Source organism: Rhipicephalus sanguineus, chromosome 6 (genome assembly GCF_013339695.2).
Source record: "Rhipicephalus sanguineus isolate Rsan-2018 chromosome 6, BIME_Rsan_1.4, whole genome shotgun sequence".
Lineage (NCBI taxonomy): Eukaryota > Metazoa > Arthropoda > Arachnida > Ixodida > Ixodidae > Rhipicephalus > Rhipicephalus sanguineus.
The window spans coordinates 38,812,862-38,833,111 of record NC_051181.1 but is presented as its reverse complement, the minus strand read 5'-3'; the positions used below and the strand labels follow the sequence as shown (position 1 = coordinate 38,833,111).

At 46.9% G+C, this 20,250-nt stretch overlaps 1 protein-coding gene across 1 annotated transcript in view; it reads right to left on the bottom strand.

Moving 5' to 3' along the window:
• The window catches only part of LOC119397214 (uncharacterized), a 31,648-nt gene extending 15,629 nt beyond the window's left edge, over window positions 1-16,019 (bottom strand). Inside the window, exon 1 of the mRNA XM_037664651.2 lies at window positions 14,958-16,019. Within this exon, the coding sequence (XP_037520579.1) occupies window positions 14,958-16,014 (1,057 nt within the window). The 5' untranslated portion in view covers window positions 16,015-16,019. The remainder of the gene's footprint in view (window positions 1-14,957) is intronic.
• Between the last annotated feature and the right edge of the window lie 4,231 nt (window positions 16,020-20,250).

Sequence of the window (20,250 nt, the reverse complement as noted above, 5' to 3'; positions counted from 1 at the left end):
CCGTTGTCTACAAAGCTATTCACAAAAGTAATTGCTAACAGAATTAATACGACATTAGAGTTTGAAGTATGCTTGCCAGCAAAACTGGGCCCATAATATTGCGTTGTCAGTCTTTGGATCGTGCTTGCGAAAAGGTGAATGAAAATAAACTTTTTTTCTTCAGGAAGCACATAGAAGCACCATCCCTAGCAAATATTGTTCATTAGTCACTAACTAAGTATCTGAGAAAAACTAGCAAGTTATTGCTAAAGTGGATGAGAAGCTTTGTTTCATTAGACATAGGCTTCTGTTTAGAGAAATCGCTCCGACAGCGCTTCCAGGAGGCGCAGGTACTCTCCAGCTTTATATTGTCACGTGGTCGCGACGTCGACGAACAGCAGCAGTCGGCGTTTGTAGGATGAAACGTTTATTTGGCCGAACTTGTGGCCGGAAAATGGAGAACTAGAACTACAGCAATGCACGCCGTACAATGATAGCGGCGAACAGGGCGTCGTCCGGTCGATCAACTGACAAGCGATCAAGCGCGGTCGGCTTTTATACGGCGGCTATCGAACTTTCCAGCAATATCGCTGGTGGCGGCGTTATCTTAGACAAAACTGGAACATTCGCGTGCGGGGCCGCAATCTTAACCAAACCGATCTACTACAATCGCGACGCTTCTAGAACACTACTTCGCGGACAGCGCTCGAGCGTTGATAACCTTCCCGTGATAACCGGGCGACGGTGAGCGGGAAGGTCGTCGTTCTGCCACTGTGTGCCTGTGAGGTAGTCGTCGATGTCGCGAGGCGTTCGCCTGGCTGCGGGCGCGGCGCGTTGACGGGGAATCCGCGTAGCCCTATCTGACGGTAATGGCAGCGCGGTACGTGTGGCCGGCCTCCCCGCAGTGGTAGCAGAGCGGGCGGTTGTCAGGGGCACGCCAGACATCGGTCTTCCTCGGGGTGTAGCGCTGGCCGACAGGTGGGCGGTAGGGCGTCGGTGGCGTCGGCCGCGTCTGGCCGACAGGTGGACGGTAGGGCGTCGCTGGCGGCGTCTGGCGACTGTACTGCGGCGGTGTGTCGTCTTGGCGTGGGCGTGGAGGAGGAGCATGACGGCGGGCTGCAGCAGCATAGCTCTAGCTTGCGGCTGCGGCTCTGCTAGCTGAGGCGCCACGACTGAATGCTGGATCTCCTGGCGCACGACCGTCGGCGATGGAATCCACTTGAGGTTGCGACGAAGGTAGAATTTTTCGCAGCTCCTCTTCCACGATTGCTCGAATCGTCTCACGCAGGTCGGCGGATCCTAGTGGTTGAACGTCGGCGTAGCGTGTGGTCGAGAAGCTGGCGGTTGTATTGCCGTGTTTCGCATCTCAAGCGTTTTCTCGATTGTTGTTGCTTCGGAGACAAATTCTTCGACGGTATTCGGCGGTATCCTCATAAGTCCAGCGAAGAGCTGTTCCTTACTCCTCGCATGAGGAAGCGACTTTGTTGTCCTCGGGCATGGCAGGGTCAGCGTGGCGAAATAGCCGGGTCTTTCCTCTGCAAAGATGGCCACGCTTTCATTTGGAAGTTGGACCCGTGTCTCCAGCAAGGCTGCGGCCCTTTCCTTTCGGACGACGCTTGTGAATCGTCTCCAGGAAAGCGCTGCGAAAGGCGTCCCAGGTTCGAAGAGTGGACTCCCGATTCTCGAACCAGGTCCTTGCTGCATCTTCCAGGTAAAAGTAGACGTGGCGCAGCTTGTCCTCGGAGTCCCAGTTGTTGAACGCTGAGACCCTTTCGAAGGTCTCGAGCCAGGTTTCCGGGTCTTCGAATGACGACCCGCGGAAAGTTGGCGGCTCCTTGGGCTGCCGGACGAAGTATCGGCGCAGGCTGCACGGGGCGGTCATCGTCGCTGCGGCGGTGTTGGGACCTGGGGCTGCCTGGTGTTCTCGGAAGGAGCCCGTACTCTGGCTGCAGTCCCTTCTGCCTTCGGCTTGTTCGCGATCCGGGTTTTCATTTGCCGTCGTCCTCCTTCGCGGCTTGGGCTTGGGTCAGCGCTTCGCGGGGGTGTCCGGATCATGGAAGAAGCAGCACCTCCACCAGATGTCACGTGGTCGCGACGTCGACGAACACAGCAGTCGGCGTTTGTAGGATGAACTGTTTATTTGGCCGAACTTGTGGCCGGAAAAATGAGAACTAGAACTACAGCAATGCACGCTGTACAATGATAGCGGCGAACAGGGCGTCGTCCGTCGATCAACTGCAAGCGATCAAGCGCGTCGGCTTTTATACAGGCGCTATCGAACTTTCCAGCAATATCGCTGGTGCGGCGTTTCTCTAGACAAGCTGGAACGTCGCGTGCGGGCGCAATCTTAACAAACCGATCTACTACAATCGCGATGCTTCTAGAACACTACTTCGCGGACCGCGTCGAGCGTTGATAACCGTCCCTGCCGGTCAAACCCGAATACATCAAAACAAGACAAGAAGTGGGCGTGGCAATATTCGGGACGGCTCACTGCACTCCCATAGAGAAGTACATAGAGTACTGTAAATCGTCAGCCATTTTTCCGAACGCACAGAACGAATTCAGGAGCAGAAGCCCTGACAGCGTATTAGCAGCAAATGGGAAGCCAGTATTTGCCTGTGGTATGCCTCGGAAACATAGCCTTGTGCGCTTCATCTTCAAATGTCAAATGAAAAGGCAAATATAAGAAGCGTGATCCGTTATAACTTCTCGCTTGATTTTGAGTTTTTTTTAAGAAAAACAGGAACGCCGAAGCTCCCGTTGAGTAGCCTCTGCCAGGAAAAAACCAGCCACATTAAACCCGTAAGGCGTGTGGCGAAAACGCTGCTCTTTCCTACGCGGACCTACCATGCCTGTAGTCAGATGGGCGCAGGTCTAGCTTCACTTCGCGACATAATTTTCACTCCAGCAATCTTTTTAAGAGCGAAGCTGTCCTTAGTCATAGTAATACGTGTTTTGAGCGAGTGGGCGGGCACAAACGAGTCATGGCCGCACTTGAAGGCGACCATAGCGTTCCAGTGCTGCCAGCGAAAGAGCATGTCGTCGCGCGGCATCCACAGGCTAACCTGAAGCACAAAGAAACAACAAAGAAATCCTGAGTGAAAACTTCTAAGAATGCAGCTGCCTGCAAAAGTGGAAAGGGACTCCCCATAGCTTTACATAGAGTGTCAAATAAAGAGCATTGGTAGAACAAAAAATACAAGAAAATATTGGCACAACATATAAATACTTTGGAAAGTTCAAAAATAGAACAAGAACGGCAATAGCCTGCCGAGAGAGGGCATAAGCTTCACTCTTTCGACGCCTTTCACGGAGTCGAGCACAGCATTTTTTTTATAAATCTGCTTGCGGTCTCACACGGTGGAGTACATTGCGCTCTAAATCGTCAACCCTTCTTCAGCGAAGCTTTGATGAGTTACTGATTATCACTGAATTACTCCACATTCCGCAACAAACACGGCGCCGTCGAATGTAAAGGAATTTGGCTGCACACAAATAGGCCCTCAAACGTGAGCCGATCACAAGCGTATTCGAAAGGGCCGTTTTACATTTTACAATAACTGATGCTCTATGAGTCGTGGGCTTGTTGGTGATCATTCGTTTCTGATATAGAAATGTGATCTTTTATTGAGGTCATCTGTCGTTTCACGTTGCCAAATGTCATTATCGCCTTATTGTTTCATTCCACTGTTTCTCGCATGATCGGCGTGGTTGCCTGTGGCAGCAGAAGTGCTGCGATACTAAACACGCGGGTTAAAGCTCCCCTTCCTTGCATGGAGGATGAAACAAGTTAGCAGGAAGCATTGCAGCAATGCGATAGAAAGAAAGAAGGAAATAAATATACAAATAAATAAACAAGGAAAGAGGAAAATTAATTAACAAATAACTAAATAAATAGATCACACTTCGCTCGCCCACTTTCTCGACAGGGGAAGGGCTCCTGCTTTTCCTTCTAAACAAAGACCAGTACGCATAATCGAAAATGTTTCCTTAGGGGCAGCATACCACTGTCCCATAATAATAGAGTTCTTATATTCTAATGGTTTTCGTTTTTTTCAAAACGAAACTATGATGATGATGATTGTTGTGTCAGCGCGTGCGTCAGTGCGTGCGTGTGAGTGCAGCGCAGTGCGGGTGAAAGTGCGCGCGCGTGTGACTGGACAGACGATCACTATCGCGATCCTTATAAAAGGCAGCACTTATGTTTTCGCACTCTTTCTTTTGCTTTCTGTAATAAACCCTTATGTAAAGATGATGATATCCTATGTTATTGGCGCAAGGGCCATGTGGCCAAAGAGCGCCAGGTCATCGTAACTGATATGAACATGGTAGGTGGCTGAAAGTTAAAATTCCTCGCGCTAAAGGCGGGTAAAACGTATAAGTATTAAAATCGACGACGTGAAATGTATGGGTAGTGATTGCTGAGCTTGTATGCGAAGCCTTTGAGTGGGGGAGCTCGTTTGGGAGAGCCGAACAATCGTGTCTACTTCACTCATATTGGTCTTACTGGTACCAATGTCTGACCTGGGGGGTTTCCTGTTCTTGCCTATATCGCGAACCAAATCAAGGGCGAAATGGACACATATAGATACACGTAGACTCAAATGCTGAGGTGTCATTTCCTTTGTTTTTCAGGCGAGCTGTCATAACCAATCATGAACCAACTAGCCCACCAGTGCGTCTTAAGCTGCCGTCTGGTCTATGCACCCCCACGTACTGTCGGCTTCGTGCGCACCTTCTCAAATGGACCTGTGCATGCAGACTCGTAAAGCGGGAAGACTGCATTGGTGACAAGGATGGCTTACCGGATAACGGTAGGTCAATACTTCTTCTATTTTCGATTGTGTCAAATGGGTATTTCTGTTGTGGCTAAGACAATCAGTTCAGGTTTACGCCTCATGAAACTTGGCGCGCCATCATATGACTGAATTTATTCAACTTTTCTGCCTGCAAAATAGAGTGAAATGGCTACTGCGCGACGTCCAAACTCCAGCGGTTATGAACAAGATGCGGATGTATGATTAAGTTCTTCTTGCGTTTAACAATTGCATTCCGCCTGCGTCGCATGTACGCATCGTCATTTTTACTGCATTGGCTGATAATAAACACCAACCTGCACATAACCTTTGACAAATAAAATATTAAGTGTTATTTTTCCGGTAATGGCTACATAGTATCACCAAAGCGATTCGCAGATCATGACATGACTAACGCAACTTGTTTGTGACGTACGTCATAAAATCCTTTCACCAGTCACGTGTGGAAGATGCTAGTATACCGCGGACAGTGGTATGCGTGTATGCGCCACAGGTGATTTACAGCCCATATCAATGTACACTTCATAAATCTTTACCCATGTCGCAGAAAACGCGGCGCTAGTGTCGGCGGCGTTGCAATGGATCAAATATCCCGATGGTCCGGAATCGAACCAGGGTTTCTGCATGACAGTCAAGCATTCTACCACATAGCCTGCCACTGCTTCAAACTGCGGCGGTAAAAGACCCTGCCGAAGTGTCAAATCAGGACAACGCCAATTGGGGTAGCAGTGTTGGCTTTCCGCGTTTATATCTGTTTAGTAAACATTACAAATGCGTACTTCTAAGTCCGCAAGCTGTAATAAAGCTTTCCCTGAATACGCCAACGGCCGCTGCTTATGAGATATGCATCATCGCACCATAGCGCGCACTTTGTTACGATAATACTGACGTCTGTGCTCTAACTTGAGTGCCGATGTTACGTCGGGCAATGAGCTACCATTTACACGACAGTGCAAAAAATGTGTGTGGTAAGCGCACGAGATACGCACGACTACTCAATTTACACAAGCACGGTGGTCGAACTTGTAGCAGTTGGCTCAATATGAAAAATCCGGCATAGGCTGCTAGTCGCTTACTGCTTCGCATGAAATTAATTCCTACAATGCGTAGGACCTCCCGCATTTTCTTTCTAAACGAATGAAAGAGAAACGCTCGTATTGTAGTTACAAATGCCTGTATTGAAACCAAGAGCAGCAAAATATTCTCTCACATCGTAGCTCTAACACAGGCGAGATTTGCAGGCTCGATCTCAGAAAGTTCACGACAACGGCGATATCCAGGGATTAGACATACAGAAATACCCAACGACATGGACGGAAAGCGCCTTCCGTTGTAGCTCAATTTGTAGAGCATGGGATGCGTAATTACGAGGTTGTATGATTGGACATCACACCGACGGAATGGGCGTTTTTCACCCAAGTAAGTTAATTTCAATTACGTCCTAGTTACTACACCATAGTAAAGAGAGCACTTAATGCCCCATACGCGTTCATTGGCCTGGTTGTCTACTGGGACGATTTGGTTTTGTTTATTCAAGGTAAACTTAACATTTACCAGCGCTGCCCATAATGACGCGCACGCTCAAATTTACGTTGTGATAGTTTTGTAGATTTAGAATTCATACAGCATAAAATGCCGTCTGTGGGCGTCATCATGGAAAGGGCCCATTCACAGCTTGGGCACAACATACGTCCCTACAAAAAAAAAAAAGAAAAGGAGTTTTGAAATACGTGTTAAAGCAATACTTTACCTAGAATATCATATTGATTGTTTCTTGGAGCCTGTTTCTGATAATAATAAACTAAAAGGATATTTTTCATAATTGGAAAATTGATGAACGTTTAACCTGGCAAATACAGGTTCCTGTGATCAACGAAGCACTTGAGAAAAATTTCGTAAGCTTAGCTAGAGTGGTTCACTCGGCTGTCTCTGATCAAAAGTTGGCTTTGGCTTCTGTAGTCTTCGGCACCAGATATTTTGGAGCGGCTTAGCGCTCTCATATAGACCACTATATTTGGGTGGCACGACCACCGAGTGACACTCTTGTTTCTCTTCCTAGCACTTCCGGTGGAGCCCTTACTTCCTGTTTTGAAAACACTCCTAAAAAGACTTCCAAAAATAGAATTCTATTGATCCGGTTCACTTTAAGAGTTATATTCGGTTCATATGATATATATTAGCATAACTTCACTTAAAGCATATTACGTGCCACGATAAATAACCAAAATTAATTTATTGATTTTTTTAAAGCTTTTGAGAGGCTTTTGCGGTGCCCGGCAGAGCAGATCTCAACCACACGCTTATTTCTACATGACCTCTGAGATCCACTTCGGCAGCGCGTGAAACAGAATGTTAACCGAATGAATATACCGGGACACACGAATACACCAGGGCACACGAAAGTCAAGGATTACGGTCGCCTCCAGGAACATGCTAAACACGTTTGCTCTATTGCATTAAGGGGCAAGTAACCAGTACGCGTAATGGAATAGTTTCTTTTTGTTGTCTTGGGTGGAGACAGCATAACAATAATCGTCGGCGTTTTACGTCCCAAAACCACGATTTAATTATGAGGGACTGCCGTAGTGGAGGGCTCCCGAAATTATGACCACCTGGTGTTCATTAACATGCACCTAAATATAAGTACATGAGCCTCCAGCATTTCGCCTCCATTGAAATGCGGCCACCGCGGCTGGGATTCGGTACCGCGACTTTCAGGTTAGCTGTCGACCACCAGAACCTATAGACAACCGTGCCGCATCGGAGAGAGCATGCTGCTCTCCTAAAGCGGAGTACGCAGTGCTCTGATGCGTTCCCATTTTCTAGGCACTATGTCGTGTCCATATCTTGTTGAACAGCGGCATTGCGTTTTGATTTAGTTGCCCTCCAGGAACGGCTGCACAGAGCATTCCCATGGTAGAGAACACAGTTCCTTAAACCCTTGTCACTTATTCTCTGTGCCAAGATCAGTTGCACGTAGTCTGGATGGGCTTGTATGTCGAGATAACTTATACCACGTAGCCAATCATTTATGTGAAATGTGTTGTCACATTAGGCCCTGGTAACATGTGCTAGTGACATCCCGCGGACTTTTCTCCGGAAATGTGTCATGTATGTAGTGCTCAGTTCTTTGTTTATGTTATTGCCATATAGTTACCATCGCTGTGCCTCAGTGTTAGCAACATGTTATGTAGGAATAACCGTTTTATAAAAACAAATTTTGCTAAACAGGGTCATTCCGCGCCACACGTCTCGGCCATATTGGCGACAATCTCAAATGCATTCGAAAAAAATCCTGCTGGTGTCTTGCACGGAAAAAAGTGAATTCTTGAATATTTCGGAGAGAAAAAAACTTTTGGTCACGTGTGAGATTTCCGAATTACGCAGAATGTCGTCTGAGTCTCTTTTGTTAGGAAATTTTTTCTGAGAGTATCGTTTCTTATTTCAATACCAAATTTGGTTTACATATTAAACAGACGCGTTTGTGAAAGGTTTTTGAAGCTCACTTATAGTACACCAAGTTTTCTGCAATGTATACCTCCAGACATTTTGCCGAAATGTTCCATGTTTCAATTTTTTCCTTTGTAATATTGCGCTATATATGAATATCTGAGTAATGAGTACTTCCTCTACAAAAGGTATATTTTTTGTTTAAAATAGAGACCAATGAAGTTTCTTTGTCTCATGAGAAAAAATCAGGAATTTGAGAAAATCATCATTTTGGTCTACATTGAGACGCGATTTACACCACGTGGTGCTCCAGTTAAAGGCCAGCATTATGCCTCTATCGGAAGGAAATAAGTAGTTCTTATATGGCGAGTTTTATCATTCAATGTTTGTTTTAAGGAACAAAGTGATTATTGAAGTTCCCAATTGACGGCTATCTTCCCATTCGGTCATACGGCCGCTTCCTTGTTGAAGTTTGCCGTTACCGTCGATGGGGAACATGAAAAATTACATTCTGCCTTAAAAGGAAAATTGTACGTATAGGTATAAATACACACATGTACCCCAAAAAGTGGACGGGAGGATGACCACCTCCGCAGCTAAGTGATGGAGCATCGGACGAGTTGTTCGAAGGTCGCAGGTTCGGTGCCTGCCGGCTACAAGTTCTCTTTTCGTCCATTTTTGTTTGCTTCACATTTACATTATATTTACTACAAATAAAATCCCCTGTACTTTCCTTGACTTTTTTGTCTGTTAGTTCTAACTAATGTTGCGTCTAACATAGAAAAACGAGACCTTAAAATTCTGCGTCCTTCGTTGAATTAGAATGGTGAGACATATTATGCAGAGAGATAAACGAAACAGTGCGCAGTTGCTAATTTACACGGTACGTATACGTGCGTGCTGTCGACGTCCAGGATTAGTAATCCTCGCATACGGAAACCCCGTGCAATGCGACCTAAACACTAAAATTTGGTAATAGCAGGATAAAAAAAGTCACACGGTCCGTTAGGCATTTGCCTAAGACGACTATGGTGAAATACGCCTTCTCGTTCGCATCGCGATCGGCCCTTCTTACACCTAGGGACGATGTAAAGTGATGACGTCATCTGAGGTCACGTTATTTGACGTCATAGGTGACGTCATGACGACGACAAAAATATTGGCGACTAGTGACGTCGTAACATCATAGCATGACGTCATCAGACGATTTCGTGCATCGCCGACTGTCACTATTCGCGTTTGATGCGGCATATTGGGCTTCCCCCTAAATAGGAAAAGCCTGACTGCTTGTTCAAGTTAAGCGGTAACATTTACCAGCACTGCGCAGGCTCATGACGAGAGTAGTAGGCTGAGCACCCCAAAAGACGCGAGTCTGGGCGAGATGGTTAAGGTTCATCTTTAAGGTAGCGCAACAGATGGAAGCACGAGACAGAAGACAATAGGACAAGCGCCTAGGCTTGTCGTCTTTTTTGTCCCGTGTTTCCGTAATTTGCTGCTATATTAAGGGTCAGTTGACCATGAACGCGGTGTTCTGTGGCAGCGTTATCGCAAATAGGCGCATTCCCGGCCTGGGCACGGCATGGACCTGCACTTAAACAAAGTTCAGAAAGACTCGTTGGAGCAAAACATCCCCCCTTATATTGCGGGGTTTCTCTCTTGGAACGCACTTTTAAGAAGATTTTATTAAAATGACTTACTTTGTGGAAGAAAAACTTAGAAATGCCATCCGAGACAAAGCTTTTTTTCAGTGGTTAATGAAGTACTCGAGGAACACTAGCAGGGTTTACTGGAGTGATTGATCTGGCTGTGTTTGATGAGACGTAGGCTTCGACATCTACAACTTGGCTCCAGCAGAGTTCCAGGGCGTCGATCGTCGTTTCTTAGAAAGTGTTAGTTTTTGTGATGTACAAAACAGTACTAGGCATAAGCTATTAGTACGTGCAGCATACCGCTCTCCTCGGGGAGGCTGCGCAGCAATGTGAATCATTCTCATTTATTAGAACACTAGATCGTGTGCATATATTTTGTGGCGCGAGCACCGTGCGATACACTTGTCTCTCGCGCAGAGCTTCCGCATCACCTACCGACTTCCTGTTTAGAAGTAAAACCTGCGAAAAATACAATCATATAAAAAGGGTGATTGTAGTTGAGGTTTATGATATGTATCATCTCAGAACATAGATTTAGTTTCAAATAAATGAGAGTGTAGCCGATTAACTACAGTGCCAGGCATTTTCAGCAAAATAACCCACCGAGGGCTATGATATCCTTGCAGTGTCGCAGTATACAGACAGTCGGGATAACTTGAAGTAGAATCCGAACCTCCGCAGTCCGCTATAGCAAGGTCAGCGTTTCGTATTATGAGGTGAAGCATCCGAGATTTACACAGGAGAAAAACCGAGCTCCTATAGATAAAGAAATGCCTGCAGTAAAAGAAAATAAATAAATATAAGTAAAATATAATCCGAAAATAACACAAATATAAAATAAAAGTAAAAAAAAATTAGCCGGCATATTCCACGCACTGTAGGAATCAATTACATGCAGAACAATCGAGAAATAGCAGTCCATGCAGCTTTTTTTTTTTGCTTTAAGCCAGTCGCTACGAGGTGGTTCCACGTCTTCGTGTAAATTGAGTAGTTGTACGCATATTGTGTGCTTACTAGGCCGTCCGAGTACTCTGCCCTGCCTTGTGGGCTTCCTCGACAACCGATGGAAGTGCAATTGCGAGGAACCCACTACGCTATAAATCATAATTTTTGTGATGTAGGGAAGCAGCGGCTATGCAATTTTTTACAGCGAAAGCTGTTATGAGATCATTTCACCGGCCGTTTTTGGCGCCGTAGTTGTCCGCCGCCGCCACCGCCGCCGCCGGTGTCCGTAACCAGTATCGCTCGAAATAAGAAAAAAAAAAACGAAATAAGAAAAAAAATTCCAGGACGGAACGAGGTTCGAACCCGGGCCCTCTGCGTGTGAGCCCAGTATTCAACCTCTGAACCATGCCGGTGCTTTTTTTCTTCTTTCATGGTATTTATTACAAATGTGTGTAATTAGCATACATAGCGAACAAAATACTCAAGGCGGCCTCTACCAGCGTACAAGCGTTACACAGAAGTCCTAAAAGGGTATTAAAGCTATACATTTCATGAAGAGTGGATACCAGTCCGGTTGAAACTCTAATTGTTCGTAAAAGTCTTTTAGCTGAAGAGCCATTTGAATGAAATGTAACCGCGATGATACCATGGGTTCCGCATGCCTGTCTAACATGCGAGTTTTCCATAAACTGTGCATACCCATTAGTAATAGCATGTCAACAGGCACAGAATGGCTTTTCGGTGGCATGAGATAACGTATGCTATACGAATTTAAATCGAGTTGTTTTTTAAAAGCCCTTTGTAGAACGTCCCAGAAGAGTATGGCGTCTTTACAGCTGATGAAGCAATGTTCTATAGTTTCCGGAACTTCACAGAGGCGACAGTTAACTGAAGATACAAAGATGCCTTTGCTGCTTAACCAGGTCTTCACAGGCAGCGTCTGTGTATGCACTTTGTAGAAGAATGTCTTGGATGTTGGTGAAATAGGCATTTTATTCACACGCACAAGCACGTCGTGTCCAGGCAATCCAACATGTAGTGAGCGGTACAAAGGTGCAGGAAACAACATATCTAATATGGAATTATATAGATCTTTTCGTGAACTAGAGAATAAATAGTCGTTAGAGAATCTTACTGTCAAAAACCGCACTGATTCATACACTTCACGCATGAATCCTTGCAAATAGGGAGGCGAGGCACAATTAGCAGATACCACTAAACTTGGTAAAACATCGACGAGATTCACTTGTAAAAATGTTCGAAGCAGCGGATGATCGCAGTCCCGAAAGTAGAAAAAACGGGATACCAATTGTCTAATAAAGAGATGCACCAACCCAAGACCGCCTGCACAAACTGGTCTAAAAACATTGTCACGCCTCATCGGCTCGTAACTTGATGACCAAATAAAGGTAGCAAAGATTCGGTGAAACTTCTGAATGTAAACCCTGGAACAATGTAGTATTTGCAAGTACGTAGAATAATTTTGTTGCCAGGAATAGATTGCATGCTTTAGCTCTGCCAAAAATTGAGAGGTTATGGGGAATAAACGTCTGGGCGTAACGCTTTAGGCTGGGTACACGTTCTTTCCAATAATGTGCGCTTGACTTATATGCATCCAATGGAACGCCAAGGTATTTCGGTGGCACACAAGACCATGCAATGCCCTCGAAATTCGTTGGTTTATAAGCCCACGGGCCAAACCACAGTCCTAAACTTTTAGCAAAGTTCATTCGTGCACCAGAAATGGTTCCGAATTCCCGAATAGTGGACACCACTGTTTTTATACTGGAAATGTCTGTACAAAAGAACGCCAGGTCATCCGCATACGCTAATACTTTCACCTCAATTCCGTAAACACTGAAACCATGAACATTGCAAGATCGAATCACGCTTAAGCACAGTGGTTCCAAATAGAGGGCAAAAAGCAGTGGCGACAACGGACAGCCTTGCTTCACAGAAGAGTGAATCGACACAGATTTTGACAGGTGGCCATTAACAATCAAACGTGTTGAACAATCACTGTAGCATAGTTTTATACCTTTGAATATAGTGGAACCAATGTTAGCATGGTCTAGAAGAGAAAATAGAAAGGAATGACGAACCCGATCAAACGCCTTCGCTAAATCTACTTGTAATATTGCCAGTTGGTCATACGAGTGGGAAGAATGTTCCAATACTGTGCGGGCAATGTGTATGTTGGTTTGTATTGAACGACCTTTCAGGCCGCAAGTCTGGTGGGCGCCAATAAGAATTGACATTGCAAATTGTAGTCTGATAGTATTTTTGCAAAAATTTTATAGTCAACGTTACACAGTGTAATCGGTCTGTAGCCGTCAACATGACGAAGCTTTTCTCTATCTGAGTATTTCGGAATTAGGACGGTGTGGCTTCTTGTAAAAGATTGAGGAAGGGTCCCCAGATTCAAACTCTGCGTGAAAATGTCCAGCAGTACCGGGCACAGTAAGGATTTAAAGGTTTTGTAAAACTCGGCCGACATTCCGTCGGGTCCTGGCGTTTTCGACATCGGTAACTGGTCAACGGCGAGTTCTATTTCTTTTAAAGTGATAGGCCCACTAATAGACTCACACTCTTCGTCCGATAAAGGAGTCACAAATGACAGAAACTGCGTTACTAGATCTTCATTCTGTTTTTCATAGGAATCGCTGAACAATGCTGTGTAATACGCTTCAAATTCTGTCATGATTTCACTTGTATTAGTTACCAATGACCCTTGCGAATATAAATCTGGTATAAATTTGCTTTTTGCGTTGCGGTATTCATCGAGTAAGGCTTGACGTGTGGGTTCCTCTGAATGCAAGGTACGAGTATTGCGTGATCGAACACGGGCACCTCTGTAGCGTAAGGTGTCGTACCTCTGGAGTGCGCATTTGGCATTAGCGATTTCGTCTGTGTAACAACCAGGCGCCTCACATTCAAATTCATATAAGTTTTGAAGATTCTTTAGTAACAAGTTTTGTTCTAACCTTCTGTAAAAGCCCCGCACTGATCCGATTTCGATAGCTACTGTCCGAACTTCTTGTTTGAAAAATTCCCAAGAGGCAAACAAAGGCATGTCAGCCGACAAGCATCTCCTAAGGGCTACGCGCACGCGAGCAGTAAATTCCTGGTCACTCACAATTGAAGAGTTGAGTTTCCAGAGTGCCCACTGCGGTCTGAAATATGATCGAGTGTTATGACCAATCTGCCCCACAACAATGCAGTGATCTGAGAACGAAATAGGCTCCGTTTTGCATGACAGGTCGCGAGAAATAAGAGGCGCTGAAACATAAATGCGATCTATTCTAGTGTGAGTACTACCCTGTGCATGTGTATATGAGGGTAATCTATTCAGTGCTCCTATGTCAACAAGTCCCGCATTTTGAACTATCAGAGATAGCACTTCAGCACTCTTATCGCTGCGGCTAAACCCAGTACGATCACACGGACTGCAAACACAGTTGAAATCACCCATGAGCAGAATGTTACGGTCAGGATCTAGCAAAGTGGCCAAGCTTTCAAAGAAATTAGTGCGCCGAGGTGCATCATTGAAGGCATATACATTGATTAGGCGCCACGGCAAACCATACAACATAAAGTCGCATTGTATAAGCCGCCCCTCTGCATCAACATTATAAGCAACAGAAGAATAAGGTAAACTCTTCCTAAGAAACAAAAGGCAGCCCGCCGATAGGCCTACAGCGTGCGAAACAATTACATCAAATACGGAGAGATATGGCCGCAAGGCCCTCTCCGTGTCCACTTCACTCTCGATCTTCGTTTCTTGAACGGCGACGAAGTCAAGGTGATGGCTGAACAGCAACCGGCGGAGCTGCACCTGCTTCTGCTTGGATCGAAGTCCACATACGTTGATCGTTGCAAAAGTGACTTTCTGCGGCAGCGCCATGGTGTCTACACTTTTATCAGAGCTGCATACGCCGGTCTGGTGGGGAAGGGGCGCGCGAATGCTCCCCGTTACCGCCGCCAGGCCTCCTTGATCTTGAACGTCTGCACTTTCCTGCATGCTTTGATGATCTCCGACGTCGTGATTGTCTTGGGCCAACCGCCGAGTCACTTTCCTCACTCGTCTCAGGGTTTGACGATGCAGGGCGCTTACTTATAGAAACATCGACGGATTCTCGCACATCGGCACTAGTTAGCTTCTCATGTGGCTTTTCTACATCAGCATTACTGCTGCGGCTTTCCTTTTGTGTCAAGACTGACTCATGTGCAGGTACTGCTTCCTTCTCTCCGCTGTCTGTCACATCTACGGTGTTTGACGCTTGTTTAGATTTCGCCGCTCCAGCACAGTCACTAGCTGCGTCCTTGTCAACAGCACAGGGCTCAGCGACGGCAGCACGTGGAAGGTCTCCCGTTGCATCGAGGACTTCCGTAGCGTCCATGATATGTTCTGGAAACGCATCTTCAGGTGGTCGCATGCGATGTCGTAATTTATTGGCATACGTCGCCACACATTCTTCAGCCGTATGTCCAAACCGCCGACAATCTTCGCAGCGTGGTGTCCTGCAATGTCGACGAATATGTCCTACTTTGTTGCAACGAAGGCATAAAGGCGGCCTGCCAGGAATCAGCACTAGGCTTTGTAGACCACAAACTGAGAGCAGATGCGGGATGTCGGAGACACGCACTCCGTCACCAAGTGCCAGTACAACGTCTCGGTTAAGGGTCCTCATCTGTTCCATTTCTGACACCCTCCAAGTTTCCGCTGAAATCGACTTGATCTTTCCGAAAGGCTGAAAGGCTTCGTGCACATAAATATCTTCCAGGCGTTCAGGGAGCCATAACAGCTTCATTTTAACTTCTGTGGGCTCAGGGTCTATAACGACGCATCTTCGTCCTCGAACAAAGAATTCACCACAGGTTACTATCTTCACTTTAGATAGCGCAGTCCTGCAAGTCACCATCCAGACATGTGACATTTGAAACTGTCCGATCGAGGTTATATCAGCAAGGTCTATGATATTCCGGAGGGCATCTCGAAAGTCCTGCGCTCGGTATGGACGGCCAGCAAGGTCTGCATGCAGGAAAACGGAGTCTGCGACGAGCTTACCAGTAGGAAGACGGGGCAGGACGATACGGTAGTCATTACTGCTGGTAGAAACCTGGGCAGTACCTCGGCTTGAAGCCGATTGATCCTTTGTAGCGGAGAACATCAAAAACACAACCGTTCCGAACTGCGTCTTCGTCTTTCTTTGAAACTGCTTTGCAAAAAGGTCCTATACAGGCTTCATGTCGGGAAGGAACCACATTAGCATATGCAATATAGCGTGGTAGAAGAGTAAAATAAGCACCAAGCGTCGCACAACGAGAATTCTGTAACCAGGCGTCACACAATACGAATTGCGCAACGAGTAGGTTATTCAATGCTTCCAACCCATTACAAAGGGCTCTGCCATAATTCTTCGTCGCCATCAGGCACAGCATAATGCCTTACATGCGTTTAGCAGGTACCACGGCTCTCCGTAGAATGACGAAAAATGGCACAGTGCCTGCTGCCCTACTTCTAAAAAATTATAATGATTTATAGCGTAGTGGGTTCCTCGCAAGTGTACTTGTATTGGTTGCCAAGGAAGCCCATAAGCGCATGATCCATTTCCTCGGGGTCTCAGTAAAGTTCTTTGGCACCCCCCCCGTCTCTCTCCCATGTCAACGTATGTTATACAGCATGACGGGAGAGGGAAATAGCGACCGGGCGTCGCCCCATGCAAATTACATAACTGGTGGGCCGTTTAAAGCTGCTAACCCATTACAAAGGGCTGATGCATAATTCTTCCTCGTCATCAGTCGTCGCGTTAACAAAGTGCACATAATGCCTTACAGACGTGTAGCTGGTGCCTCGTTTCTCCGAAAAATGACGAATAATGGCTTAGTAGGTGCCTCCCAACTTCACAAAAATTGTGAATTATGGCGTAGTGGGTACCTTTCTAGTGTACTTGTATTGTAGCCCCAAGAGAGCTTACAACGGACTCTAGAAACGCCGCTCTTCCAGCTTTCGCTGTGACTGTGCTGCGGTTTCAGCGCAGGCCTGGCGTTTTTTTCATTCCGCGGGGAACCGTGGTACCCGCTAAATAACTGTAAGACATTATGTTCACTTTGTTGATGCTTTGGCTGATGACGATGAAAAATTAATGCCATATCCCTTTGTAATGGGTGGAATCCATTCATCAACGCTCTCGTTGCGCAATTCGCATTGTGTGACGCCTGGTTACAGAATTCGCGTTGTATGACACATGGTTGTTATTTTACTCCGCTACCACACTACATTACATATGTTAATGTGGTTCCTTCCCGGCATCAAGCCTGTAAAGGGTCATTTTGCAAAGCATTTGGAAGCACCGCATGGCTCTGAGGTTGAACACTTGGCTCCCAAGCAGAGGGCCCAGGTTGGAACCTCGTTCCATCCCGGATGTTTTTTTTGTATTTCGTTTTTTTAAATGCGAATGCATTTCTTAGTCAGGCTATGTCAGGTGTACGGCGTTGTCCGCGCGCCTCCCGCTCTCATTCCCTCTCCCATAGCAACAGCTGCGGGCGCGCGCGCTTATCCTCGCCACTAGCAACCGGAGCAGGTGGTGCGGGCCGAGAGTGAGTGGAGAGGAGGAGCGCACTCGGGCGTGTGAGGGCGCTCGCATCGCGGGAGCTCGGCGGAGCTCCCGCGTGTGTGGAGAGAGTGTAAGAGAGGGTAGGTGTAGTGCTTCGCCGCTCCTTCTCTCGCCGTTCGCTCTCTTTCCTCCCTGCGCCACCGCCTCAATGCAGTGCGTTTGAAAGGCGTTTGTAGCGTTTGTGCTGCCTTGGCACAGCCTGAAAACAGCGCGTTCTAAACGCGTTTGTGCTGCATTGAAGGCGGTGGCAACATCCCTGAGGTGATTACGAATGCACGTAGGAAGCGTTCGTTGAAAGATGCGCCCAAAAGGGAGACCCTTGAGCGCGTCGATGTGCCCAGCTTTACGCCATTAAAATTACTACGCCGTCTACTCTCGGCCCAAGAAATGCATTCACATTTCTTCACGATTCCCTTCGGGGAGGTGGGGGCATTTTTTTCTTATTGAGTGAGTGAGTGATCTATCGATTGATTATGGGCGTTGTTCTTGAAGCTAGTTCCAGCCCTTCCGCGGATCGCACGGTATTGCGCTACCCCTGCGTTTCGCACATGCTGACCTTGCTGTCAGGGTGGGCTCGAACCCATCAAGTGGCCACCGTGTGCTCTGTAGCTTGTAAGCTCCGAACTGATGCTTCCATTTGCTTTAGATTCATGTCCTTAAGCTTCGACAGCAAAGTATTCGTGCCAATTCGGCCCAGTTTTTCAAAGCCATACCCAAATAATCGATGTTGTAGGTTTAGCGAGTCGAACTGGGCGCATCCGTATGCTCGGAGGACATAGATTACGCGTTTGTTAATTGTTTTTATTCCTCCAAAGCTGGCGCCACTCGACCTGGCGCCAGCTTGGGGACACGGTATTTGGTTTTACGCGAGGCTTTTTTTGATGCCGGACACAGTAAAACGCTCTATTGACTGCTGGAACCTTGCCTGGCCACGACACGGACGACATCCGCACTACTAGCGTGAAAAACACGGAGCAGAAAGCATGCAGCTCGAAGCATCCCGCGCCAGACGCACACGACGTGGAAAGCCGAAAGCAGACGACGCGACGCGCCGTAGCTATAGCAATCACTCCTCCGTCACTGATTGGCCACGTCCCTCTCTGGCAGCCGGAGAACGGCGCGAAAATGCGCCTCGGACGTGTTCTCCGAACGGCAAAGAAGTGCTGACGTGCGCGAACGAAACCGTTTGCGCACGGCAGCCTGAGAACGGAAAGCGGCAAACGGCGAGCTGCCGTGCCGCTAGCGTGAGAGGGCCATGCGCGTGTTTGTTATCACGCGACGCTCCTACATTTTCTGTCAGTTTGAAAGCTGCTCTTCAGACGCGAACGAAAAAGTGGCCCTTTTCTCTACTCACTCGCCATGTGGAACGAAAAAAAAAGAACGCCGGGCACACCTAGGCCCGTATTCACAAACGAAACTTAAGTGCCACCTTAAGTGCCACTTTCGCTGTTTTCTCGTCAAACAAAATGGTCGACTAGTACGGCGGTGTCGCCGACTTCGGCAATTCTGCTGGCCCTGTGGAAGAAATTACTCAGGATGAAGTGTATCGTTACGCGCCGCCGTTACGTCCAGTTCTCACGGGTCGGCAGGATCTCATAGAGGCGTATAACGACGCGGTATTCCTGCCACGGTACCTATTTCCCATGCGACCGGTGTTTACTCCTGTTGGAAACGCTACCGCTGGGCACAAATGTCGATGGACGCGGGTAACCCCCTCTGCCACTGCATGCTGATGGGATGCGTGAAATATTTTTGACAGGTCAGGCTCTTACGCTTGATTAAGCGGTTTTAGTTGCGCGTCCGCAGCTCTGCAGACGCGGGCTTTCGTCAATGTGGCTGGCAGCTAGAGCGCGTCCGTAGAGCCGGTGCGGGCGCCCAACCAAATCTATTAGCAGCATGCGTCCACAGAATTGCTGCGGATACCCAACGAAACTATACAAAGCAAGCGAAAAACTCACGTCTGTCAAAAAATGTTTTTTTATTATTACAGTTGGCTCATCCCGTTAGGTCACACTCCCCTCATCAGAATAAATTGGAACGCATATGGGCGCTCATATAATTGAGAAGTTAGCGAGATACACCATACGTTTAAAAGTAGAAGAAGAATGCAAGGAGCGAAATGCACGCAAGATGACAAAAGAGCCGCTCATATAGGACGCGATATCCACACAGTAGCAAAAACACATGTAGATGACAAGATAACCGTGAGTGGTGACGGTCACTTTATAGCGACGGCCGCTGAGCGTTGGCTGTCTCTTGTGGCCAGCCGAAAGCTGAAAAATCGACAGAAAAGAGAAATGTTTATTCCGTTTCTTACGAAATGTGCCTTTATAACTACTGAAACATTTACATCCGGTGTTGCGCTAAATTGTTTTCGTTTTTAGTTCTTAATGCAGTGAATTGAATTATGATATATTCTATAGCCTCGTTCTCAGGAGCCTTGCTTAACCAGAAAAGTGGTACTTTCATAAGTGAGCCTGAAGTGCAGTTTCTGAAACTTTCCCCACACTAAACTTAAACCTCTATTTTCCTCGTACTTTCCTCAGTGGCCCTTTCGCGATACTTTCGTGATACGAAGTTCCGTAAAACAAAATAGTTGACTACTACGGTAATCAGGCTGACTTCGCCGATTTTGCTGAGCGTGTGGAGGCAGTTTCACAGGATGAAGCATACCGTTATGCGCCGTCGTTACGCCCAGTTCTGAGGGATCGCCAGAATCCCATAGAGGCGTACAACGACACGGAATTCCTCTGCCGGTACCGATTTTCCAAGCAAGCGGCGATACGCCTC